The sequence below is a fragment of the Eschrichtius robustus genome, chromosome 2 (assembly GCF_028021215.1).
Source record: "Eschrichtius robustus isolate mEscRob2 chromosome 2, mEscRob2.pri, whole genome shotgun sequence".
Taxonomy (NCBI): domain Eukaryota; kingdom Metazoa; phylum Chordata; class Mammalia; order Artiodactyla; family Eschrichtiidae; genus Eschrichtius; species Eschrichtius robustus.
This window is the reverse complement of record NC_090825.1, coordinates 130,603,174-130,625,795: the sequence shown is the minus strand read 5'-3', so window position 1 is coordinate 130,625,795 and position 22,622 is coordinate 130,603,174. Positions and strand designations below refer to the sequence as shown.

The 22,622-nt window shown below is 50.5% G+C and overlaps 1 protein-coding gene across 4 annotated transcripts in view; it reads right to left on the bottom strand.

Annotated features, from left to right (window-relative positions):
• The window catches only part of GALNT10 (polypeptide N-acetylgalactosaminyltransferase 10), a 335,391-nt gene that overhangs the window by 12,973 nt on the left and 299,796 nt on the right, over positions 1-22,622 (bottom strand). For all 4 annotated transcript variants that reach the window (XM_068536263.1, XM_068536262.1, XM_068536260.1 and 1 more), the window contains 3 exons: positions 21,662-21,845; positions 16,134-16,251; positions 1,479-1,586 (listed from right to left, as the gene is read on the bottom strand). In XM_068536263.1, the coding sequence (XP_068392364.1) occupies positions 1,479-1,586; positions 16,134-16,251; positions 21,662-21,845 (410 nt within the window). The remainder of the gene's footprint in view (positions 1-1,478; positions 1,587-16,133; positions 16,252-21,661; positions 21,846-22,622) is intronic.

The following is a 22,622-nucleotide window of genomic DNA, read 5'->3' as shown; positions in this document are numbered from 1 at the left end:
ACTAGACCCCGCACCCCGCGTGAGAGACGGCTGTCCCAAGCGCGGATGGCTGTCGTTGGAATCTTCGACCACTAGAGGGCATTGCTGGTTCTCTTTTTCCTCAACGCCGGTCCCCATAGCAAGGCCGGTCCCCATAGCAGCCCCGGCCGCCTCCAGAGCCCAGCATCCCACCCTTGGATGGAGCCCGGGGAGACAGCTGCCTCGCTGAGCCTCTTGGTCTTTCTTGTAAGTCGCAGGACAAGGGCCCTTCCGAGACCCAGAGGCTACAATTCTGCACGTCGTTGATTGTCAGGTGATGGGGGAGGGGGAGGCAGTGGCCTGGGCAGAAGGAGGCTGTGTGGACTGAAGCCAAACAGGCTCGCGGCGGTGGCGGGGGGGGGGAGGGGCGCTGTCGGGAGGGGTCTTCACGGGTTGAGGTGGGGGCTCTCCAACAGGCATATCTGTGTGGTGACCTTTCCAGATCCCACCAAACCTCCCTGAGGCTCTCTTTACCCTCTGGGGACCCTCCCACCTCTTCGTTGTTCTTTTGGGGTCACCTTGATTTTTTTCAAGACCCTTAAGATTTTAAAATTTTGTTATTAAGGTTTAGTGAAATATTAATAATACAAAACAAAAACTTCTGGCTTACATTTCCGTTTGTAGATAGTGCCACTTTAATTCGACCAATGATTGATACAAACCATTTTAAGGTACTAAAACAGTTTGACACAGAATTTTTGGCATGAAAGTGGAGAGGGGGTGAGGAGAAGAGAAAGACGCTAACATTTATTAACCACTGCTGTGCCAGGAGCTTTTAAGTGCCATCTCAGTCTTTCCCAAACACACCACTCCACCTGTATTAAATTTTACCCAACATGTTTCTTTAAATCACCCCTAGTCTAACTTTGTACCTACTTTAGCTTTATCCTAAGTAATAATGTCTGTGAAATCATGAATTTGCTACACTAATCCACATTAATTTCTAATCTACATTAATTTCAACACATGGAAATAAAAATGTTCCTATGTCGACCACCTAAAATCACCGCATTGGTCACACTTTGGGGAACTGCATTATCTCCTTAATTCTCCCGGCCATGCTAAGAGTTGGAAAAAATGAGCTTCCTTGAAGCAAAGGACTAAACAGAGCCTTACAGCAACCCTCCCAAGGTCACAGAGCTAATAAGTGATTAAGCAGGGCTTTAAGTAAGTTCTTCTATTTTTATTTATGTTTGCCACACTGCAAGGCTTGTGGGATCTTAGTTCCCCGACCAGGGCTTAGAACCCATACCCTCAGCATTGCCAAGTGCGGAGTCCCAACCACTGGACCGCCAGGGAATTCGCATAAGTAAGTTCTTTTAAACTGGATTTCACCTGGAGGGTGGGGGGAGAGGCACATCCTCACTCCTAGGGACCACTAGGCCTAGGGCACGGGGTGTCTCTGCTCCGCCAATGGTCGTAGGCCAACCTCTCACCCCCTAGGAAAGCCACCACCTTACCCGGGCCAGGCTGACTCCGGCGGGGACCTTGTAGGGCACGTACTTCCTGTAGATATGGCCCACCCTGGAGCAGGGAATGTCCTCCATGCGGCCTCCACACATCCACACCTGCAGGGTGAGAAGTGAGAGAAGATGATATTTCTGCCTCCAATTCACGGCCTCCTCAAAGGCCAGCGTTCCTTCGTGCATTCATCGGAAGCATCAGCATGGACTGTGTACTAAAGCCCCCATTCACAGAACTAGGGATGTAGGAAAAGACAGCAGTGACAACAGCAGTAAAAACAGCTCACGGCATCGAGTGCTTACTCATGGCCAAACACTACGCTATGGGCTTCGCATGCACAGCTGCACGGAAGCCTCGTCAGAAAACCCATCAAGTAGGTAGGAACGGAGCTCCATTTTACAGATGAAGAAACCGAGGCTCCGAGAAGCTAAGAAACTTCTCTAAGGTCACAGGGTTGGTACATGGTGGAGCCAGAATTCAGAGCCAGCTTGGGCTGACTCTAGGGTCTGACCTCTGGACAAGTGTGAGAATTGTGAGGGGTAGGCGGGGCTCTGTGGGAAAGACTGTGGTGATCACTTCGTGGTGCTGTCCGCAGGTATGACAGGGGACAAGGCGGCACACAGGCTGTGTATTTGCCGACTCTGGCATTAAATGCTGTTGTTTCCTTCTAGATCTTGCTGGGTCACCCTGAGCAGTCCCCTGCCTCCCTGCCCTGACTCTTCTGCAGGGTAGAGGCGGGCAAGGCTGCCTGTGGTGCGGGAGCTGATGCTTCTCCTTGTGTCTCCCTCCACAACCGGTATCACGGAGATCTCCTGTGTTGGAACCCTGGTCTGACAACAGTGTGGGAACTCTTAACAAGTACAGTCAACCCACTGAGGGGCCCAGCCTAAACAGACTCCCTCTGGCAGTCCTGGGTTCAAATCCTGACTCAGCCACTATACAGCTTTGTGACTTGGATCAAGGCACCTAACTTCTCTGAGGCTCAGTTTCCTCACCTGTAAAGGACTAAATGAGGCAGGCTCAGGGGATGCGGTATTGTAGGTAAGGTGCTTAGCACAGGACCTGGCACCCAGTCACAGCAGTGTGAGATACTACAAATGATGGATTCATACATTTGATTGATATTTATGGAGCACCTGCTACATGCCACACATGCTGCTAGGCACATACAGCAGTGAATAAGTTGGCCAAGGCCCCTGCTCTCATGGAGGCGGAGTGTGGTGGCCAGACTCCGAGATGCCCCCAATGATCCCTGCCTCCTGGTATTTGCACCCTCCCAAATGAAGCACATGAGGACTGACCTGTGTAACCAACAGGATACTACAGAAATGATGAAGGACACTGTGGCTCCCACCTTGCTCCCTGGGATCACTTGCTTTGGGGCAGCCAGCTGCCATGTTGTGAGGACACTCAAACAGCCCCATGGAGAGGTACAGGTGGTGAGGAGCTGAAGCCTCCTGCTAATAGTGCTAACCTGCCCACCACGTGAATGAGCCATCTTAGAAGTGGCTCCTCCAGGGACTTCCCTGGTGGTCCAGTGGCTAAGACTCTGCGCTCCCAATGCAGGGGGCCCGCGTTCCATCCCTGGTCGGGGAACTAGATCCCGCATGCATGCTGCAACTAAGAGTTCGCATGCCGCAACTAAAGATCCCATGTGCTGCAACTAAGACCCGGTGAGTCAAGTAAATAAATAAATAAATAATTTTTCTTTTTTTTTAAAAAGGCTCCTCCAGCCCCCGTCAAGCCTTCAGATGACCACAGCCCTGGCTGATACCCTGACTATAACCTCATGAAAGACCCAGGCAGAACTATCTTGCTCACAAATCCCTGACCCACACAAACTTTGAGATAATAACTGTCTATTATGGCTTTAAGATTATGTTTTCCTGTGGCAGTAGATAACTAATACAGGGACTTTCAGATGGTGATGTGTGATCTATGGAAGCCAGAGCAAGGTAACTGGATGGAGGTATGGGATGCTGCGCTACCCCCACCTGTCAGGGGAAGCCTCACCTAGAAGGGAGTATTTGAGGTGAGACTTAAATGATGAGAAGGTAAAATAAAATAAAGATCTGAAGGGTGAGAGGGCAGGTGGAGAGAAGAGCGAGTGCAAAGGCCCTGGGGTAGGGAGGCAGAGGCCTGGAGCAGAGGGAGCAAAGGCAGGAGTGAGGGGAGGGGAGGTTATAGAGGTGAGTGGGACAATCTTCAGGGTCTCTTGCAGCAGAACTAGGAGTCTTCACCGAAAGTCTTCAGTGAGGGAGACAACACAATCCACCTCTCTTTTACAAAGATGACTCTGTGGAGTGCAGGAGGGCCTGTAGGGTACAGGATTGGGGGAGGGAAGGCCTCGGGGGCTTTTGTAGATACAAAGCAGTCATGGCTTAGGGTTTGTGGGGCTGTGGCGATGGTGGGACATAGCTGGATTTGGGACATTTATTATTAATTTCATTACTGTATTCCCTCATTTGTGGAGTGAGGAGCAGGAGCGGAGATATCTACAACCCCGATTCCGTGCAAAAGAGCCTTTTCCACCTTGAACTGCTTGACAGGATACTGGGGATTCGGCTCCGTAACTTGATTAATTCAGGGGCTCTAGAAGGGCTCCTTGCACACTTGAGGGGCCTCAGTCCCCCATCACTTCCTGCCAGCAACTGTCTCCTCCCCACCCCAGATGTACTCTGTCCTGGGCTTCCCACAAGGGATAGGCATGCGTGGGCCTGCAATTAGTGGAAATGCTGCCTGGAGAAATGCAATTATATTCTGATCTTGGGGGAGAAAAAAAAAATCGAGCAAGTCAATAGAACAGAACATTGGTCTTCAGATAATGGGCTCCTGATGGTAGATTAATGTCAAGGCCAAGCCAAGAAGTTTATTTTCAAAGCAGGAGACATTGATCAGGCGCCAGCATCCTGTAACAATGACTCTTCCTTTATACAAAGTGACTGATGTGGAAGCAATGTTTTTGCCTGGTGGATATTGCCCAGGTTGCCGCTGGGCTGCCCTTACCTTTTGGAAGGCAGAGCAGCACTGAGCAGGTGGAGGACACCTTACCCTGCTCTATTTGTGAACGTCTCCTGGGCAGCTGACTAGGCCGGTGTCCAGCTCTCTCGACTCCATATTAAACTTGCATTAGCTAATGAGGCTGTGTCTCTGGCTCTGCTTGGCAGGGAACCTTCCTTTATGCAGACGGATTATCAATTTCCAAATCCTTCCCTGTGCTGTGACCTCGGGTTTCTTTGGCCCTGACCACGCTGGCCATCAGCCGGAAGGTTCCTGAGGGACCAGGGTGACCTTGATCTACTCAGAGGTTTGAAGCATCCAAAATGCCCTCAGATTCCTGGGATGTCTGCAGCCCAGGAGGAGTGCTGGCTTTGGACGATGGGTTTACTCCACGGCTTCCCTGCCCTGGACATGACTCACTGACGGCTGAGTCAGAACTCGAACTGCCTTTAGAGAGACGCACACCTGTTCAGCAAAAGCTGCTGCCAAGCCCTGGGTCCTCTGGGAGCACCTGAGCAGTCTGAGAGGGGCCCAGCTCAGGGTACACTCAACCCTTCAGAACTCCCTCTGGCCCCCCAGAACACATCATACATAGCAGGCACCACCCCCGTGGTGTTCGCTGGTTATCTGGCAGGATCCCAAGACTGGAGGGGCCTCTCCATCCTGGGACATGACAGAAGCTGGAGGCGTGCAATTACAACATGACTTGCCGTGGGCTGGGGAGCTGGGCAGATCCGGTCCTGGACTCCAGGTTCAGCTCATGGCCCCTGTCACCTACCTGTGTACCTTCAGGCCCCCCACCTCCCTCCCTTCACAGCTGAGGCAGCAGCCACCCAAGACCCACAAAAACCACAGCACGGGGGATTATGGGCAGACACTGTTTTCCGATCCCAACGCCACCAGTGCAGCCGTGTGACCTGGGGATGACAGTCACTGCTACCTTGCAAGGCTGCCGAGAGGGACTGAGACAAGCTGTGAAGAGCACTCAGCCTGATGCCTGGCCGTAGCGAACCTGATTAACGTCAGTCATTTCTATTTGCGAAAGAACGAGAAATACCACCACCTTGAAATGATACAGTATTTGCCCTTTTGCCCAACACCACGGTATTTTTTATCCTATGGCCTGATTTCCCAAATGGATAAAGTGAAGCTCAGAGACATGATGTAGTTTTTCAAACTACTACTTGGTGGCAGAACCTGCAACTGACCAGGAGAACGACAGTGCCAGGCGGGTGGGGTACAGTCACGGGGCTTGGTTGCCCGAGGGTCTTCTCCTCTCCCCCAAGTGATACACCAGCAGGAGAAGAGCCCAGCTGGTGGCGGAGAGAAGGGGAGAGCCTCACAGAGCTGGCAGCAGCTGCAACCGTGTTTGACCGGGACCCCATCATATATGGATGGGGACAAAGACAGGCCACTGAGATGACATCTTGCAGCCCCTCTCTGCTGTCAGCTTTCTTCCCTCCCTCCCCTCCATGCCCTTCCTAGTCTCCATCCCCGCGGGGGGTGCAGCTGTCTGCTCCGGGAGCCTTGTTCCACCATAAAGAGTTTCCAAACACACCCTGCCATCTCGTTCCTTGGTGCTGTTTTCTCCTGTGGATCAGTCTTCTCCCTGGAAGCACCATGCCACTAGACAAGTACATATCTAATTGTAAAAGCTTGCTCCCCATCCATTTTAATTGCTGCTTTGATTTATTTTATTAGCAAACTTCTTTTGTGTGATGACAGGCTTCATTACAGTGTCTATAAAAGACAATTACTCGCTCTTACCTCCTAAACTGAGGAGGAAAGAAGCGAGTGGTGATGAGCATCAGGAAGACACAGTGGGCCCCAGTGAGTGCGTGGCGAAGGGGCCGTCCTGCTGAGGGGACCGCGAGCAGCAGCGGGGCGAAACCTCTCTCTCAAGGGCATGGCTGCCTGGAAACCAATCAGTAATGGATGGGCACCCTACCTGCCCAGGGAGGGGAGAAGACACCAGTCAGCCATGGCTTTTGCGGCTGGCAGCTCGGCTGAGGACCCCAATGAAGTCCAAACCCTGTTCAGTTGCGCTTGGGAGCTGCACCATTAATACGCAATTAAAAGAATAATCGTCACCAATTATCCTGCATTATCTGTGAGCTTAGGAAGAACATAGGGTAGCCGGGATGAGCTCGGTTCTGGCTCTTAAGCAAGCTTTATGAATCTGAAAGCCTCAGTTTCCTCACCTGCAATATGGGATGTATTATTGTGCCTCCCTCCTAGGGTTGTGATGAGGCTGGAATGAGGTAATTCTGAAGCACAGAGGACTCTGAGCAATCCTAATGGTGCTACCTGGGCACGTGGTGGCTGGTGCTACTGGTGGAGGGCGCCACACATATGCCACGCAATTTCCCTTCAGAAAAGAAGGAATGGCGTTGGATCCATGTCTTCTGGAAGTGCATATGATTTTGAACATATTAGTTTGTTTCGAACAACAAGATACTGTTTCAGGAAGTCTCACCAGCATGAAAGGATCCCACTCATGTTCATTTTAGATGCTTATACTGGTTATAGGGTACAGTTGGTAAAAGAGCAGGAAAAAACCCAATTTTATTTTTCTTTTAAAAATCCATTTAAATTTACTTCTAGGTCAATATATGATTTTATATAATATAATTTTAAGCATATGTGTATCTAAATTAATAAATTGAATATTTGACTGTTTCAACAATATCTTGGGGCTTCCCTGGTGGTGCAGTGGTTAAGAATCCGCCTGCCAATGCAAGGGACACAGGTTCGAGCCCTGGTCCGGGAGAATCCCACATGCCTCGGAGCAACTAAGCCAGTGTGCCACAACTACTGAGCCTGTGCTCTGGAGCCCATGAGCCACAACTACTGAGCCTGCGTGCTGTAACTACTGAAGCCCGTGCACCTAGAGGCCGTGCTCTGCAACAAGAGAAGCCACTGCAATGAGCAGCCTGTGCGCCGCCAATGAAGAGTAGCCCCTGATCGCTGCAACTAGAGAAAGCTCGTGTGCAGCAACGAAGACCCAATGCAGCCAAAAAAAAATTAATTAATTAATTTAAAAAAGAAAAACAATATCCTGAGGTGTTTATAGTCAACTTGGCCAAAAAATGGGGGGTGGTTGCCTTACATTAGGGCTTTTTTTCTCTTTAATAAATGAATTCAGTTAAGTTGCAGGATCTGTTAGGTTTTGGCTCATATTTGAAATAGCGCAATCTCCCAACTACCCAGTGAGGGAGGTATTGGCACGCCTCTTACACATGAGGAAAGCGAGGCCTAGCGAGGTCCAGTGCCTTCCCCAGGGCTCCTCAGCTCATAAGTGGCAGAGCCCAGAGTGGAATCTGGGGTGGGGGCCCCCAGAACTAGGCAGATCTGAGACTGCACCTTTGATCTTTCTAAAGCCTGGTCCTGACCCTATCATGGTCTTCCACAAAGACCCCTCTTGGCACTTGTATTATTTGCAGGACAAAGGGGTCACCCTGGGCTTGCGGTCAAGGCCTCTGCCCCCTGCTCTGGTCACCTCCGATCCCCTCCACACCCGCTGGATGCCACGTGTGGAGGCTGCTGAGAGCCAGCTGCAGTGCACTCACATTTCTGCTCTCTTGGGCACATGTGCTTTTCTTTCCATGATCAATGCAGCCCAGTACAAACATTCATTCATTCATTCATTCACACATAGCCTGGTCATTGGTCAGCCTTGCTCTAAAACCCTGTTGGAAGAGATGGAACAGAAACTGGCAGCCAAGTGTGGACCCAATGATATAGAGCCTTGAAAGTGGGGTGAAGGTGTTGGTACCTGTGGGCCAACCTGCCAACCAACCTACCCATTACTCTATCTTTCCACATCCCAGCCTGAGCATCCACTCTGTACAAGACCTTACCTACTGATTACAGCCACGATTTTCAGTCTTGAGTGAGCATCAGAATCACCCGGAGAACTTGCTAAAGCACAGACCGCTGGGTCCCACCCCTAGGATGTCTGACTCAGCAGGTCTGCGTGGGATCTGAGAATTTACGTTTATAACAAGTTCCCAGGTGATGCTGGTGCTGCTGGGCTGGGGACCACACTCTGAGAACTAGTGCCTCCTGGATTAGTGACAGCCCCTCTCAGGACAATGGTGCCTGCCAGTTCACACTGTGTCTCTAGACAGCCCTGTGAGTTTGGGGTTATTAGTGTCCTTTCAATGAGGAAGTAAAGGTTCAGCAGAAAGGGCAGGTGAACTGTCCCAGGTCTCACTCAGAGTTCATTCCAGAGCTGGGACCGGAGCCAAGGTCTTTGGCCTCCGTCTTGCCGGCCTCAAAGCTCCTTCCACGCCTGTTTTCCTGCAACTGCAGCCCATACACATCGACCACAATGCCGACATTAACAGCTATCATAATCGATTATTTACAGTATGCCAGGGGCTGAGCTAAGCTTTTAACACATTTTGATTAATAGCATGCTCACACCCACACTATGCAATAAGGATCATTCTATTGCGACTTTACAAGAAGTCCAGAGAGGTTAAGTCACTTTCCCAAGGTCACACAGCCACTAGCTGATGGAGCTTTCACCTGAACCCAGGTGGTTTGATTCCAAAGCCAATGTACTATGCCGCGCCGTTCTGCCTCCTTTTTTAACACGAAGGTTCTGATCCAAACAGCTACCACTCACTGACTGCCTTCTTTTTGTCTGTCTCCAGGCTAAACAAACGTTTTATACCATTTAGTTTTTTATTTTGGCCTCACCTTGTGGCATGTGGGATCCCTGACCAGGGATCGAACCTGTGCCCCTGCACTGAGAGCATGGAGTCTTAACCACTGGACTGCCGGGGAAGTCCCTACCATTTAGTTTTTATAACAAACCTCTGAAGAAGTTCTTATCTCCATTTTTAGCAATAAAAGACCGAGGCATGAAGAGATGGGCGCGTGGCTGGTTAGGGAGCGATGTACTGCAGGTGACCCTTGGGCTTCCGAGCCGTCTTCCTGGAGGAATGGTGGGAGGGGCAGGTGCCCACAGACAGAGACACTTAGGAATTTCAAATGGCTGCTCAAAGTCAGGAGCAGAATGCCTTCCCTATTCTTGGCAGACAGCTCTTAGAAAGTCTGGGTACATGTGGCTGGGAGGAAAATGCTGCATGCGGCAGAGCAAGTTCCCAGCATCCTCGGATAACCCAGCTAAGGAAGGAGCTAGCGCTGGGTTCCCGGCAGCGACACTGCAGCTGGTCTGAGTCAGAGGGGGCTGGGAGGGGGTGGTGGAAGGGATGGGGAGAGGCGATGGCAGGCTGGCACTTGCGTGGGGGCCCCGAAGGCCCTCCTGGGTGGCAGCTTAACCCCCTCAGGGCTGGTCCTGACTTCCGGGGCCTCCCTGTAGCAGTGGCCTCTCTCCAGGCTGCCCCCTCCCTCCAGGTGGAATGAGATGAGCAGTGGGCTTAGAGTCAGGACCTCTGGGATTTAGCCCTGGCTCTGCCACCTTCCAGCTGAGGGACCCTGGCCCTGTCCGCTAAGAACTTGGGGCATCAGGTCACAACATCACTCCTCACCCGTTTCTGGTGTGCATACTACTTTCTTTTCATACACCCTATTTCACTCGACCCTCCTGATGACACATGAGTTTCAAGGAAGGAAAATCTGAGAGTTTCCTTTTTTTAAATCTGCCCACGGCAGTCTGGGGCTGGGTTGGCCTTTGGTAACTGTATCAGTGTTGGGACTATGCAGACCCACCCACCACTGAGGCCTCCTGCCTCTGCTCAGATGTGGTGGGTTTCCCTCTCGGAACAAGGCTCTCCCTCGTTCCCTCGTGTGGCTTTCTGTCACTCCCTTGCTCAAGCGAGCCTGCCCCAAGGGACCCTCTGTACGTCTCCATCTTTCTCTCCAAGGGCAGCAGCCTGCTGGAACAGACCCTGCAGAGGTGCGCTTGGGGTCTCCATCCTTCCCTGGGGGTCTCCTCACCGTGACTCCCTTCTCTGTAGACCTCACTTGGGGGAGAATCTCATCCCTGAACTTGCAAATGGCCCAAACGAAGCACTGGGATGTGTATGGGGGGGTGGTGGGGGAGGGCCGGGAGGCTGAAGAAACAATAGTCTTCCCTTCTTCTCGGTTAAAAAAAATATTAATTTTTCTCCTGATTACAGAAGTGATATGTACTGATGATGAATGCATTCAATGTTACAGAAACAATGAAGCAGAAAGGGACAGCCACACTGTAGCCCTCCCACCCCCGATGCCCCAAGGGACGGGAAGCTTTCGTAGCACCGTGGGTCAGAGTACATCAAGGCAAAGGATCAGTCTGAAGTCAGACAGCAGGGCTGAAATCCCTGTTCCAACCACGTGACATTGTGGAAGGATTTAACCTAAGACTCAGTTTCCTCATCTATAAAATGGGGGGGCATGGGGCCCCACGTTACTGCATGTGGGTGCTCAGTAAACGTTAGCTGGTAGAAGGAGATTCTTCTCAGTTTTTTTGTTTGTTTGTTTGCATTTGTCATATTTTTAAGATTAAACACGAGACTATATATACATACATAAAAACAAAATTTTCACATCTTTTAAAACTTAATTTTGGAGGCATCTAACTTCTTTTACATAATATTTCACTGTTGGGATATGCTCTAACTTATTTATGCCCTAAGGATATACATTTAGGTCATTTTCAGTCTTCCCCTTTTGTAAGTAATGGTTCAACAGATAGCTCCTACCTCAATCTTTGCTCTGTCTCTCTTGGCTAAACTCCTGGGCGTGAAATTTTGGGTAAAAGAATATGCTTGCTTTGAAATGTAACGGATTTTGCCAAATTGCTAACAAAAGATATATCCACTTACATTGCCCCAAGGCCCACATCTTTCTCACGCCAGCTCAGCCATGTTGTCCCGTGGACACTTCTCCTCTCCTGGACCTCAAAGTTGAAGACGTCCTAACCTCAGCCTCCTGGGGACACTGTGCAGGTCCCTTTTCTGCTGGTCCTGCCCCCACCACCTCTAATCCAACCACCCTCGCATCCATGTAAGGCCAAGGGCTTTCTCCACAGCATCTTATTTGAGCCTCTCTTGGGTAGGAAGGAAAACTCTATCAGCACCATCTGGGATGTGAGGGCCAGAGAGATCAGGCAATTGGTCCAGGGTCTCCAGGTAGACAGAGAGCAGAGATGAGAAGCCAGTGCCCTGCCTTCTCACTGAGTACCTTTCCCGCCACATCGCCATTACCCAAAGATGCAGATGTAAGCCTGGGAAGGGCAGGATGAAGGAAGTTGTATCAGATAGGAATTGATGCCGCTAACAGTTATTTAAAACACCTATTATGGGCCAGAAACTGGGGTATAGAGATGGACAAAACCCACTCCCTGCCTCGAGGGAGCTCAGAGTGCAGTGGGGGAGACAGGCCAACCCTTGGGTCATGTCAACAGGAGGTACTGGGTGCCATGCTGGGAGTGACATTGGGGTGGTCCCTAAGCATCACAGGGAGCTCAGGTAAGGCTGAGAGGACGCCATATAGATGAGCCGAACCCAGAAGGATGACTGTGGGTTGGCCAGACTAAGGAAGGGCATTTCAGGAAAAATGAACAGTGCCTGCCTCCAAAGACAGCCAGGCATGTGAGCCTGGGGCTTGTAAGCAGTTCCGTGTGGCTGGGTGAGGTGGACACCTGTGGTCTGCCCTGCCCCACCTCCATTCCCCCTTCTGCACACAATGCCCAGACTTTCCTTCAGGGAACCAGCTCATCCCACTTTCCTAGCTCCAGGATGGGCATGTGACCAATCAGACTCAGACTGCAGCTGACGGATCAGAACATTGCTCAGGGAGGGGCAAGGGACCAGAAGGCCAATGAGACTCGACTTGGGGACTTACTACAGGAATGATGGGAAACAGAAACTCTTTTCCCACTGGGCTGCTGGGTATTTCCACAAGGGAAAACTTGCCTGAGAGGAAAGCCAACCCAGATGAAAGCAGAGCTGAGGGACTAAGCGAGATGGAGCCTAGATGAGATGGGTTAGTCCCTGGATCCAGCCGGGCCTGGAGGATCTACCCTGGAATTTCAGTTGTGTGGGCCAATCAATTCTAATTTTTTTTGCTTAAGTCAGATTGGGGTCAGATTGACCAGGATTTTGGTTACCTGTTACCAAGAGTCCAGACTAATGCAATGCGGAGGAGAGTGGAGAGAAAGCAAGGGATGGTAAGCAGCTCATGGAGGTGGGTGTAGGCCAGGCTACAGGGTTAAAGATTTATCCGACCACTAGAACTGGGAAGAGTCTAACTGCCAAGCAGGAGAACTCTCATATGTGACCGTGCCTTTTGGAAACAGAAGCTCTGTCAGCTAAGAGAGAGAGAGAGGGAAAAAAAAAAAGAGTCAATGACTCTCCTAGAAATTTCAGAGCCTTCGGAACATCTTTTCTGGGGTTTTCCCATCAGGATAGATGGCCTGGTCTGAAATTGGAACCAAATTATTAATCCATCAGCCCTGATGGCACGTATCAATTTGTCTTTTTTTTTTTAACGTATCAATTTATCTTAATTTCTGAAAATACACTCATGCCTTTCAGACCAGTCTCTCTTCTCTGTCACCAAGAAGAAAAGGGATCTCAGCAGAGATTAATCAGAGGGAATTTGGCCCTTCATAAATGCCCTGCTCTGGCTGAAACAGAACACCCGGCATTCCAGGGAGGCGTTGCCGGCAGATGAACGGGCTCTCCTGTGGGCAGGCCTTCCGCAGGGGCCCGGGAGACAGTGCACTGGCAGAGGGGCTGCCGCCAGCTCCAGGAACTCGCGCTCTCAAAGCCCGGAGAGAGAAAGCCCAGGGAGAAATGTCTCCCTTCCAGGCCTGGGGGACTCCTCATTACACTGTCTCATTTCCTCTCCAGAGTGAAGAGGATAATTGGATCAAATGGCAACAGGAGCCAGCCTCCCTCCCCGTCCCGGATGAGGGACTTCCAATACGGCTTCATTACCGTGTCTTTTGTAAATAAACTGTGGTGGGAAAATGCCAATTGTTCTGCCATAATTGCCTGATGAGCATCATCAAATGGGTCTTTGAAACGCACAGACTGAAATCATTTTGGGTTTAGAAACTCCTTTGTGCTCATTTTTCTCCAATCACCCTTCTCCACGGAGGGAGTTTCTGAAGGGGGACTTCTTGACCAAGGAGGCTGGTTCTGGTCAGTATTACACCTGCTCTGAGTATTCAACCAACAATTACTTATTAAGTGCCTTCTCCCTGTCAGGCAATCCTTTTGGTTCTTGGGATACAACAGACAAAGATCGTTACCTTATTGAAGTTTACATTCTGGTGAGAACTCAGAACACTGATGTGCCCATTTCTGGGAACAAACTTAGTAGAAAACTTCATAAATTAAGTTTGTTTAATTGACAGATTGAGGAACTGTGAAGTTAAAACTCTTCTGATTCCTTGTATGTGATTCCACTGTAAGGATGTGACATTTGGAAAATTAGATTGCATGGGCTAGGGATACTAAATAAATGACATATGTGTCATCACCCACCAAACCTGCACCCAGGGCAGACATCACTAATCAATCACCACTCCTCTTCTGATAAGCTCAGACACAGCCTTGCAATACATATTAACACAGAACTGGGGCAGCTCCTACTGATGGATCAGAGTTGGCTGGGAGAGCAAACCTATTTCTGACTTAGACTGTTACTAGTTCACTTCATTGAGAGGCTGCAGGATATCCTAGTAAGTTAACCCCAGGAGGAGGCAAAAACTGAGAAGAAAGAGTAAGAGATTACAGCCAACCTCTTAGGCTAGTTTTCCTCTCCAGTGCTCTCACGTCCCTGCAGAGGCCTATACAACACAGCGGGTGAGAGCATGGGCTTTGCAGTTGGGCAGACCTGGGTTCAGGTCCTGGTTCTCTTAGTTTCAACTGTGTGGGACCTGGGTCTGAGTTCCACTTGCCCCCCCTGTGAAATGTTTATAATAATGATACCACCCTCCTAGGGTTGCTTTGAGGATTAAATAAGCCAACACTTGTGAAGGGCTCCACACAGGGTCCTGCCAGCTCTGATCACGGCTGCACTTGAGTTGCTGCACACCAGGGTGGATGCACAGTTGTTGATAGCTGGCATCTGCTCTGATTGGTTGGTGCTTGTGTCATCATTGTTGTTAAATATTTTTAATATCACCCCTGGATTTTAATATTAGTTTTATTTAGGGGGCTGGCCCCCTTATGGGAGACAACTTCAGAAGTCTGAAGGTAAAATGGACATAGACTGCCTTTCAAACCAAAATAATGTCTCAGTAGAATTCCAGGTTGTTTTCTTGCTAATCAAGAATTTATGTCCCCCAGTTCTGAACTGCTCACCCAGTGGCGTACACGAGGACAATGACAATAATGAAAATAATTTTTAGGATATTTATTAAGAAGCACCTAACAAGAATGGACTTATTTAATCCTCTCAACAACCCTGTGAGAACTAAAGTATCATTAAACCCATTTTATGGAAGCAGAAACTGAGGCTCAGTGAGGTTAAGGATTCTTTGTCCAAGATCACACAGCTGGTACGAAGTAGCAGAGCTACGACCCGACCTAGGCAATCTAACCCCAGCGCCGAAACCTTAATTGCCATGTGTGACAATGGTCCTTTGCATAAGAAGTTGATGCCCGACTTGGCAGGCATCCGGGTTGTGTATTCACAGGGCTCAGCCCAGTTATGCTGCTGGCCATCCCTCATGGGTTGGGGATATGCCTTACCAGGGGTTCTAGGGGTGTTAGAAGCAGGCCCTGGCCGACCACAGGGGCACAGGACAAGCTAACCTTCCCCTCAGAGGGACTAAGCCTCTGTTCTTCACTTGAGATCAATACAAAAATCCCACAAAAAGGGGAAGAATGGGGCCTCAGAAGTTTGCATAGTTAACTAGTAACCACCACCTTCTTTACCACCATTGCTTCTACAGCACATGGGCTGGTCTAATAGGTTATAGTAAATATATTTTCACTGACTCTTTAATAATTTCTACCAGTTATTAATTGGTTGTGTCCCCAGGTTGGGTGCTAACCACTTTCTAGATATTATCTCATTTAATCTTCACAAAAGCTCTGTAAAGTAGGTAGTATGATTATTCTCTTAGATGAGGGAAGAAAGCTTGGAGAGGTAATCTAACTTGCCCAAAGTCACACAGCTACTGAGTGATGGAGTTGGGACTGGAACCCAGGCTTCTCTGACCCCACAACTCAAGCTCTTAGCCCCTGGTCTCTGTACATCAAACTCCAGAAGAGACAGATACAAAGGGAAGGCTCGAGAGGGGTGGCCAGGAACCACTAAAGACAAGTTGGCTTCTGTGAGGCCAGGGGACCATTGTCAGAGCAGAGCTTCCTGCCAGCCCACGTGTCTTTTTCGGCCGTCGTGCTCTCTCTTCCCCTCTGCTGGTCTGCTGGGCGTCTCAATGGGAGACACACCATCTCTAGTGGAAGTGAGGCCTGTCTTATTCCAACACTGTCATCTGAGAAGAGACAACGCAAGGCAAACACCAGCCAGAGCTGTGGCTGAGGCCAGCCTTTGGCAACCTGAGGGTCTCCATGCTGCCACCTCCGCTCCGCCCCCCTACCAACACACACACAGTAAGCAGTGGCTGGCGGCTCCTGACTTGTTCACCAGGCTCAGACAGGCGCTAAGCAGGCAGCCTGCCAGGACAGGCCCCACGGGCACCCTGCCAAGGACAAGGGGGCTTCCCGAGAGCTCACCTTGAACGAGATTTCGTACTGCTCCCCTCCCCAGATCTCCAAGCCTGGGTCGTACCCGCCCAGCTCCCAGAACCACTTCCGATCCACGGCGAACAGTCCGCCGGCCATCACGGGAGACCTGCGGGAAGAAGAACCTGGTGTGAAGACGCGGACGTCCTGGCCGTGTGCTCCTTGGGTATCCTGCTCTCGGACACTGCTGTTCTCCCGGGGGTTATGCCCCCCGCTGCTCTGTGAGCACAGCCCACTTGTCCAGCAGGGAATCCAAAGCCCTTCTGAGTGAGGCCCCTGGCTTTCTTCCTTCTTGCCTATACTTCTTCATAAATGCTACATTTTAACCAATGGACCCAAAATTCCTTTACATGGTTAACACCTAAGAATACTTGTGAAATGAAATCATAGTGCTTTTTTCCTGTGGGCCTTGTAGCTGTACTATATATATATATATATATATATACATATATATATATATATATATGCATATCTATATCTAATCTCTAGCCCTCCCATTGATTAAATGGTCTGAATCAGGTCTTTCCAAGCCTGTCTAGGCTGTAGAATGTCTTAGAGAGATGAAAACACATACAGCTTCCTGGGCCAGACCCCAGACCTACAAAACAGTCTCTGGGGGAATGGAGCTTAGGAGTCTGTGTTTTTGGATAAGATTGTTTGATGATTCTCACTCTGTAATCCCAGCATAGATATTTTTTTTTTCTGCTGAGAGTTTATAGAAGAAGCCACAGTCACTGTTCTTTCAGTTAAACTGGGATAAGATTAACTCCGCTCATTCATTCTCTCATTCGTTTCTTCATCGAGTACCAGCTGAGAAGCAGATGCTGGAAGAATTTGGAGGTAAATCAGGGTCAGACGGAATCCTCAGGGGATGCCAGCATGGCAGGGCAGCCACCTCAGGATAGGAGGGCCCAGAAGACAGGTGGGGTGTAACAAGGGCCTCTGGGAGGTGCAGCCAGCACTACGGGAAAGGAGGGAGCGTCTGCCTCCAGGTTTTCGGGGTGAGGAGGGAAGCTGAGGCAAGAGTCAAGGAAGGATGCTCAGAGGGGTGGCATTCGAGGTGGCTATGAACAAAGTGGGAGCTTGGGGGAGGGGAAGGCACCCAGGAGGAGAAAGCACGAGCTCGGGGGCAGAGATGATCAAGCGTGGGGTGTGGCTTGCCCGAGTTCCCCATGGCGCCATCCGCGGGGCCAGCACCTGGGAGGGGCCACCAGTGTTTGCTGTGTGAAAAGCTCTCTGAGTGGCTGTGGCCCTGTCTGACTCCACTGGAAAACTCCAAACCCTCCAAGGAAAACCATTCCAGCAGCAACCTCCGCGGCCCCTCCTGGTTTGGGGAACTGCACGCTCAGGGGAAGTGGACTGACTTGGAAAGAGGTGAGTTAACCCACACACCTTGCAAGGCTTCCTGCAGTAGATGGGCCCTGATAGCACAGGAGGGGACCCCTTTAGAAAGGACTCCCTTGATCACTGACCGAGGCCTTGAATCTGCCAGGCGCTGTACTGAGCTAATTTATTACCAAAATGAATTTACTCCTCACGTTGACCTCATGAGCCCGGATCAGAAATGGGGAAATCCTCACTGCAACCTCAGCTCTCCCCAAACCTGTGGTGGGGTCTGGGGTGAAGATTTTAGCCCCGGAACCCTGTGCTGCTGGGTACGGGAGCCACTGGCCACATGCGGCTTACTGACACTTGCAGTGTGGCTGGTCTGAACTGAGAGGTGCTGGCAGTGTGAGATACACACTGGATTTCCCAGACTTAATGTGAAGAAAAGGACAGAGAAGATCTCATTCATAATTTCAAAGCATTGGTCACATGTTAAAATGAGAATATTCTAGATATACTGGGTTAAATGAAATACATTACTAAAATGAATTTTATCTGCTTCCCTTTACCTTTTTTTAACGTGGCTATGAGGACATTCAGAAGTACGTATGTGAGTCGCATTATACTTCTATAGGACAGTGCTGATTTAACCCCTTTGAGCTGGTTTCCCCATCTACACAGCGACGTAGAGCTACACTTGCTAGCTCACATTGCTAGTAAACTTTTGAAAGTATCCAGTACTATAGGAAAGTAAGGTGTTAGTAGTATCAACTTTCTTCTGTCTTAGGAAGGTTGTAGGGTTTCGGGTTTTTCTGGCTGGAGCCGTGATGCTTGGAGGGCAGAGAGTGCTTCTGGCTCGGTGCTTCATGGGAAATCAAACCTGAGACTCTGCACAAAAACATCAGCCTGGGTGGAAGCCAGCGGCAGGGGCCGTGGTAGGATAGGTAGGATATTAGCTGTAAGGCATTTTGGATGCTCAAGGCTTCACCTCCAGAGGGAGGCCTCTCCTCTAGCCTGGTCTGTTTTCTGCTGTGTTCAACAGTAACAATAACAACAATTCTGAGCATCTAGTGTGTGCTACTCACCTCACCAACATCACCAGCTCTCACAAAGCCCTATTACTAGCCCTCTTCTCACATGGAGAAATCTGAAAATCAGAAATGCTATATGCTCTGCTCAAGGGCATGTAGTTAGTAAGTGGATGAGCTGCCACCAAAGCCTGTGTCTTTCAAATATCATGACACGGCTCTGTGCCTACAGCGTGCCCACTTGCCGAGCACCATGGGGAGGTGTGCAGACAATGACCAGGATTTCTTAGTGGCCTGTTCCTGGGGTTTTGTCCGAGTGCAACACAGAAGAGAGACTTCTGGAAGGAACTGGATGGTACAAAGGATGGAGAGTCCCTTGGGAAGCATCTGGGCCAGAGGCTCTCAAACTTGGCCATATGTCAGCATCATCTGGGAACTGATGCCTAAATTCCCCACCCTGAGACTCTGGTGTAACTGGACTCAGGGGCAGCCTGGGTGGTTCTTCTTCTTCTTTTTAAAAAATTTTTATTGGGGTACAGCTGATTTACAATGTTGTGTTAGTTTCAGGTGTACAGCAAAGTGAATCTGTTATACTTCTTCTTATTCTTTGTTGTAAATAAACTCCCCAGGTGATGGCACCATGCAGCCAGGATTGAGAGTCCCTGCTCTAGGGCTGGGCCAACCCCTTTAATATCCAGACGAGGAGACTGAGACTGCAGACAAAACTAGCTGGGCCTCTGCTTCTAACCAGCTGCACGACCTGCACCCACCCCTCCCCCATCCTGCAACGAGGAGACTGAATGGGCCAAGACCCACCATTATGTACCTTTCAAATCTAGGGCCTATGAGTCGGCTTATGGCAAAGATTCAAACCATAAAAGGGGGTTCTGGTTACCCTAAAAATTCCATTTCCTGGAGCAGCCTGCCTAACCTCAGCCTCTGCTACGTGTCACCTTGGGCAAGTGTCGTTTCTTCTCTGAACCACAGGATCCCCATCAGTCAAGTGGAGAGAGTTCCACCAACACCCAAGGGCATGTTGTGAGAATCAAGCACGGTCATGTCAGCTGGAACTGCTTTGCCAAGTCAGGCCAAATGTTAGTTACTCCTGTTATTAGCATTCTTCTCCAAGAATTCAGGACAACTGGGGGCCGACTCTGGGGCATACTGGGGTAGGACCTGGCTGCATGATGTGGTGTCGGCTAAACCGTATCTGTGGCCTAAGAAGGGCTCTAATAGTAGTGTTTGACCATGTTTAGGATACAGGAGGTCAGGACCAGAGCACAAACGTCTGGCCTGCTGAGGCAGCACGGGGGATCCACTCACGCCCTCCACTCTCAGCTCATGCTACTCTCTTGCCCCGGTCACCTTCCATTTCCTCAAGCAAGCCCACCTCTTCCTAGCTCTGAGCCTTCCCTGGGGCTCACAGCATTAGGGGCCCGCCAGAAACCCTGGGTGCACTGCGCCCATGAAGATGGCTGAGCCACCAACAGCCCCTCTTTCTCAGATGGGGAGGGTGAGGCAGAGCAGCTGGACTTCACTGGGGCTAAGCCGTGGTTAGGCAGGGGTGGTAGACAGAATAATGGCCTCCCAAAGAAGCCAATGTCCTAATTCCCGGGGCCTGTGACGATGTTGCCTTACACAGCAAAGGGCCTTTGCAAGGGTGACTAAGTGAAGGATCTTGAGATGGGGAGATTATCCTGGTTTACCTGGATAGGTCCAATGTAATCACAAGGGTCCTTATAAGTGAAGAAAGAGGCAGGGAGGTCAGAGTCAGAGGAGACGTGATGATGGGAGCAAGAGATTGGGAGAGGGAAGGGGGAGGGAGGTGTAGGGGGAGACAAGGAGAGGGAGGAGGGGAAGACTGGAAGATGTTATGTTGTTGGCTTTGAAGATGGAGGGAGCCATGAGGCAAAGAATGTGAGCAGCCTCTAGAAGCTGGAAAAGGCAAGGAAATGGATCCCTTCCTGGGGCACCAGGAGGAAACGCAGACTGCCAACACTAAATCAGTAAGACCCTTTCAGACTTCTGACCTCCAGAACTTTAAGAGAATAAAGTTGTGTCGTTTTATTTTATTTATTTATTTATTTATTGTCAGCGCTGCGCGGCGTCTTAGTTCCCCGACCAGGGATTGAGCCCGCGGCCCCGGCAGTGGAAGCGCGCCGCTCCAACCCCTGGACCACCAGGGAAGTCCCTGTATTGTTTTAATAAGCCAGTAAGCTTGTGGTAATTTATTACTGCAGCGACAATTAGGAAACTAATCAGGAAACCAATACAGCTGGAGAGGCTGGACTTTGGCTTTGTACCCAGAGGTCTTTCCACACCTCTGGCAGGAGAGCTGGAGTGGCTCACGTGACAGCTGCAGGGATGGCGAGCCCACTGTGGGAGAAAAGACCCTTCTGGAGCTTGGGGTACGAGAGGGGCACTGGGCTCTGTTTCTGGCTTAGCCACTAGCCCACTGTGTCCCCAGGGAAGCCCCTCCCTGTCCTGGAGCCCGAGTCTCCTCATCTGCAAGGGGTTGGAGTCCGTTAACTGTAGGCTCCGTCTAGCTCTGCCATTCCAGGATGCTACGGGTCCGGTCCACACACCCGCACCCCACACTTCCACCGTGGGACAAGCTATTTCCCTGATACTTCCAAGAGGGTGTAACTGATGGATGGGAAAGTCGGCTCCAGAGGCAGACAGACCTGCCAGGCACTGAGCCTTTGCCGCTTCACAGCTGCGTGACCTGGACAGGCTGCTTAACCTCTTGGAGCCTTGGTGTCCCCATTTGGAAAGCATGGATCATAATTTTTACTACATTCGCTGTTGGAGGTTAAATAGGACCAGCGTGTAGTGTGCTCGGCACCGCGCCTGGCACTTAGAAAGTGTGCAATAAATGGTGGTGACAACGACAACGACAACCATGATGATGATGATTACAACTGGGTGCTAGGCTTGCCACCCGGGCTGGCAGTCCTCAGGGTGGGCAAGGAAGAGGTGATCAGCTTGGTGGTCCGTGAGCCAAGGCTCTGTGACGAGCTGGGAGGGACTGTGCTTCTGTTGGGGACGTCTGCCCTGGCTCCCCTGCACTGGACTTTTGGGGGAGGTGGCAATCCTGAGTTGTGTGTGTTGGGGAGGGCTCCCTGGGGTCAGCCACTGGGACCGGCCTGGGTCACTTGTACTTACTCAAATGGGTCGCTGGGGTCAGCTTTCTGCAGTTCTGGAGGGATCGGGATCCGCTTATAGTACATCTCCCAGTCAAAGGCGCCCCGCATGGCATCCCCCGCCTGCGTCTCGTACCGGAAGTCATCGTGGTCGATCACATCGATCATTGGGCACACAATGGTCTTGCGGTTCCGAGCAATGCGGTCTGAAGAAGCCAAGAGATGCCCATTAGGGAGGCCGGATGGGAGAGGAGCTACGTGCATGACTCTGCTCCACAACGTATTCACATTTTTAACATGTTTCCTGGGTGATTTCTCTGAACACTCGAGTTTGAGAATCCGTGAGGAAGAAAGCACACAAGTTTTAAGCAAGATGGACCAGGGCTCCCAGCCCATCCTGCCATCCATTGAGAGGGCCCTGGGCCAGCTACATAAATGACATCTCAGCCTCAGCATTCTCCTCTGTGAAATGGGGAGAAGAGGGTCTGGTTGCAGCAGTCCTGGATACAGTAATGCTTGAAGGTGTTGAGCACAGGTGTCTGTCATGCTCAGCATTGCTATGGAAAGAGATTAACTTCCTTCTGGGAGGGTCCCTGTTCTGGCCCTCCCCATTCCGAGTCCTGAACTTGACTTGTGGCTCAGCAGGCAGGCACTCCAGCACTTGCCCCTCATGGCAGACTGCCTGTCCCTGAAGCTCCCCAACACCTCCTAGCTGCCGTCAGAGAACAAATGGTCCTTGCGAGAGAGTCCCGCTCAACATTTTCCAACAGTCAGAACTACTACAGAGGGAACGGACTATCCCATGAGCTCCTCAGGACTGGAGGCGTGCAAGCAGGGCCTGGTGGACCTCTGCCCTGCAGGAATGCTGCAGGCAAGGTGACTCAAGATAGCAAACGGGGGTCTTAACCTAGATGGCTCTATGTCCCTTTCAAGCCAGGGAGAAGCTGATTCTATAAAATTCACTCTCTGCCCTTTAGTGTGCT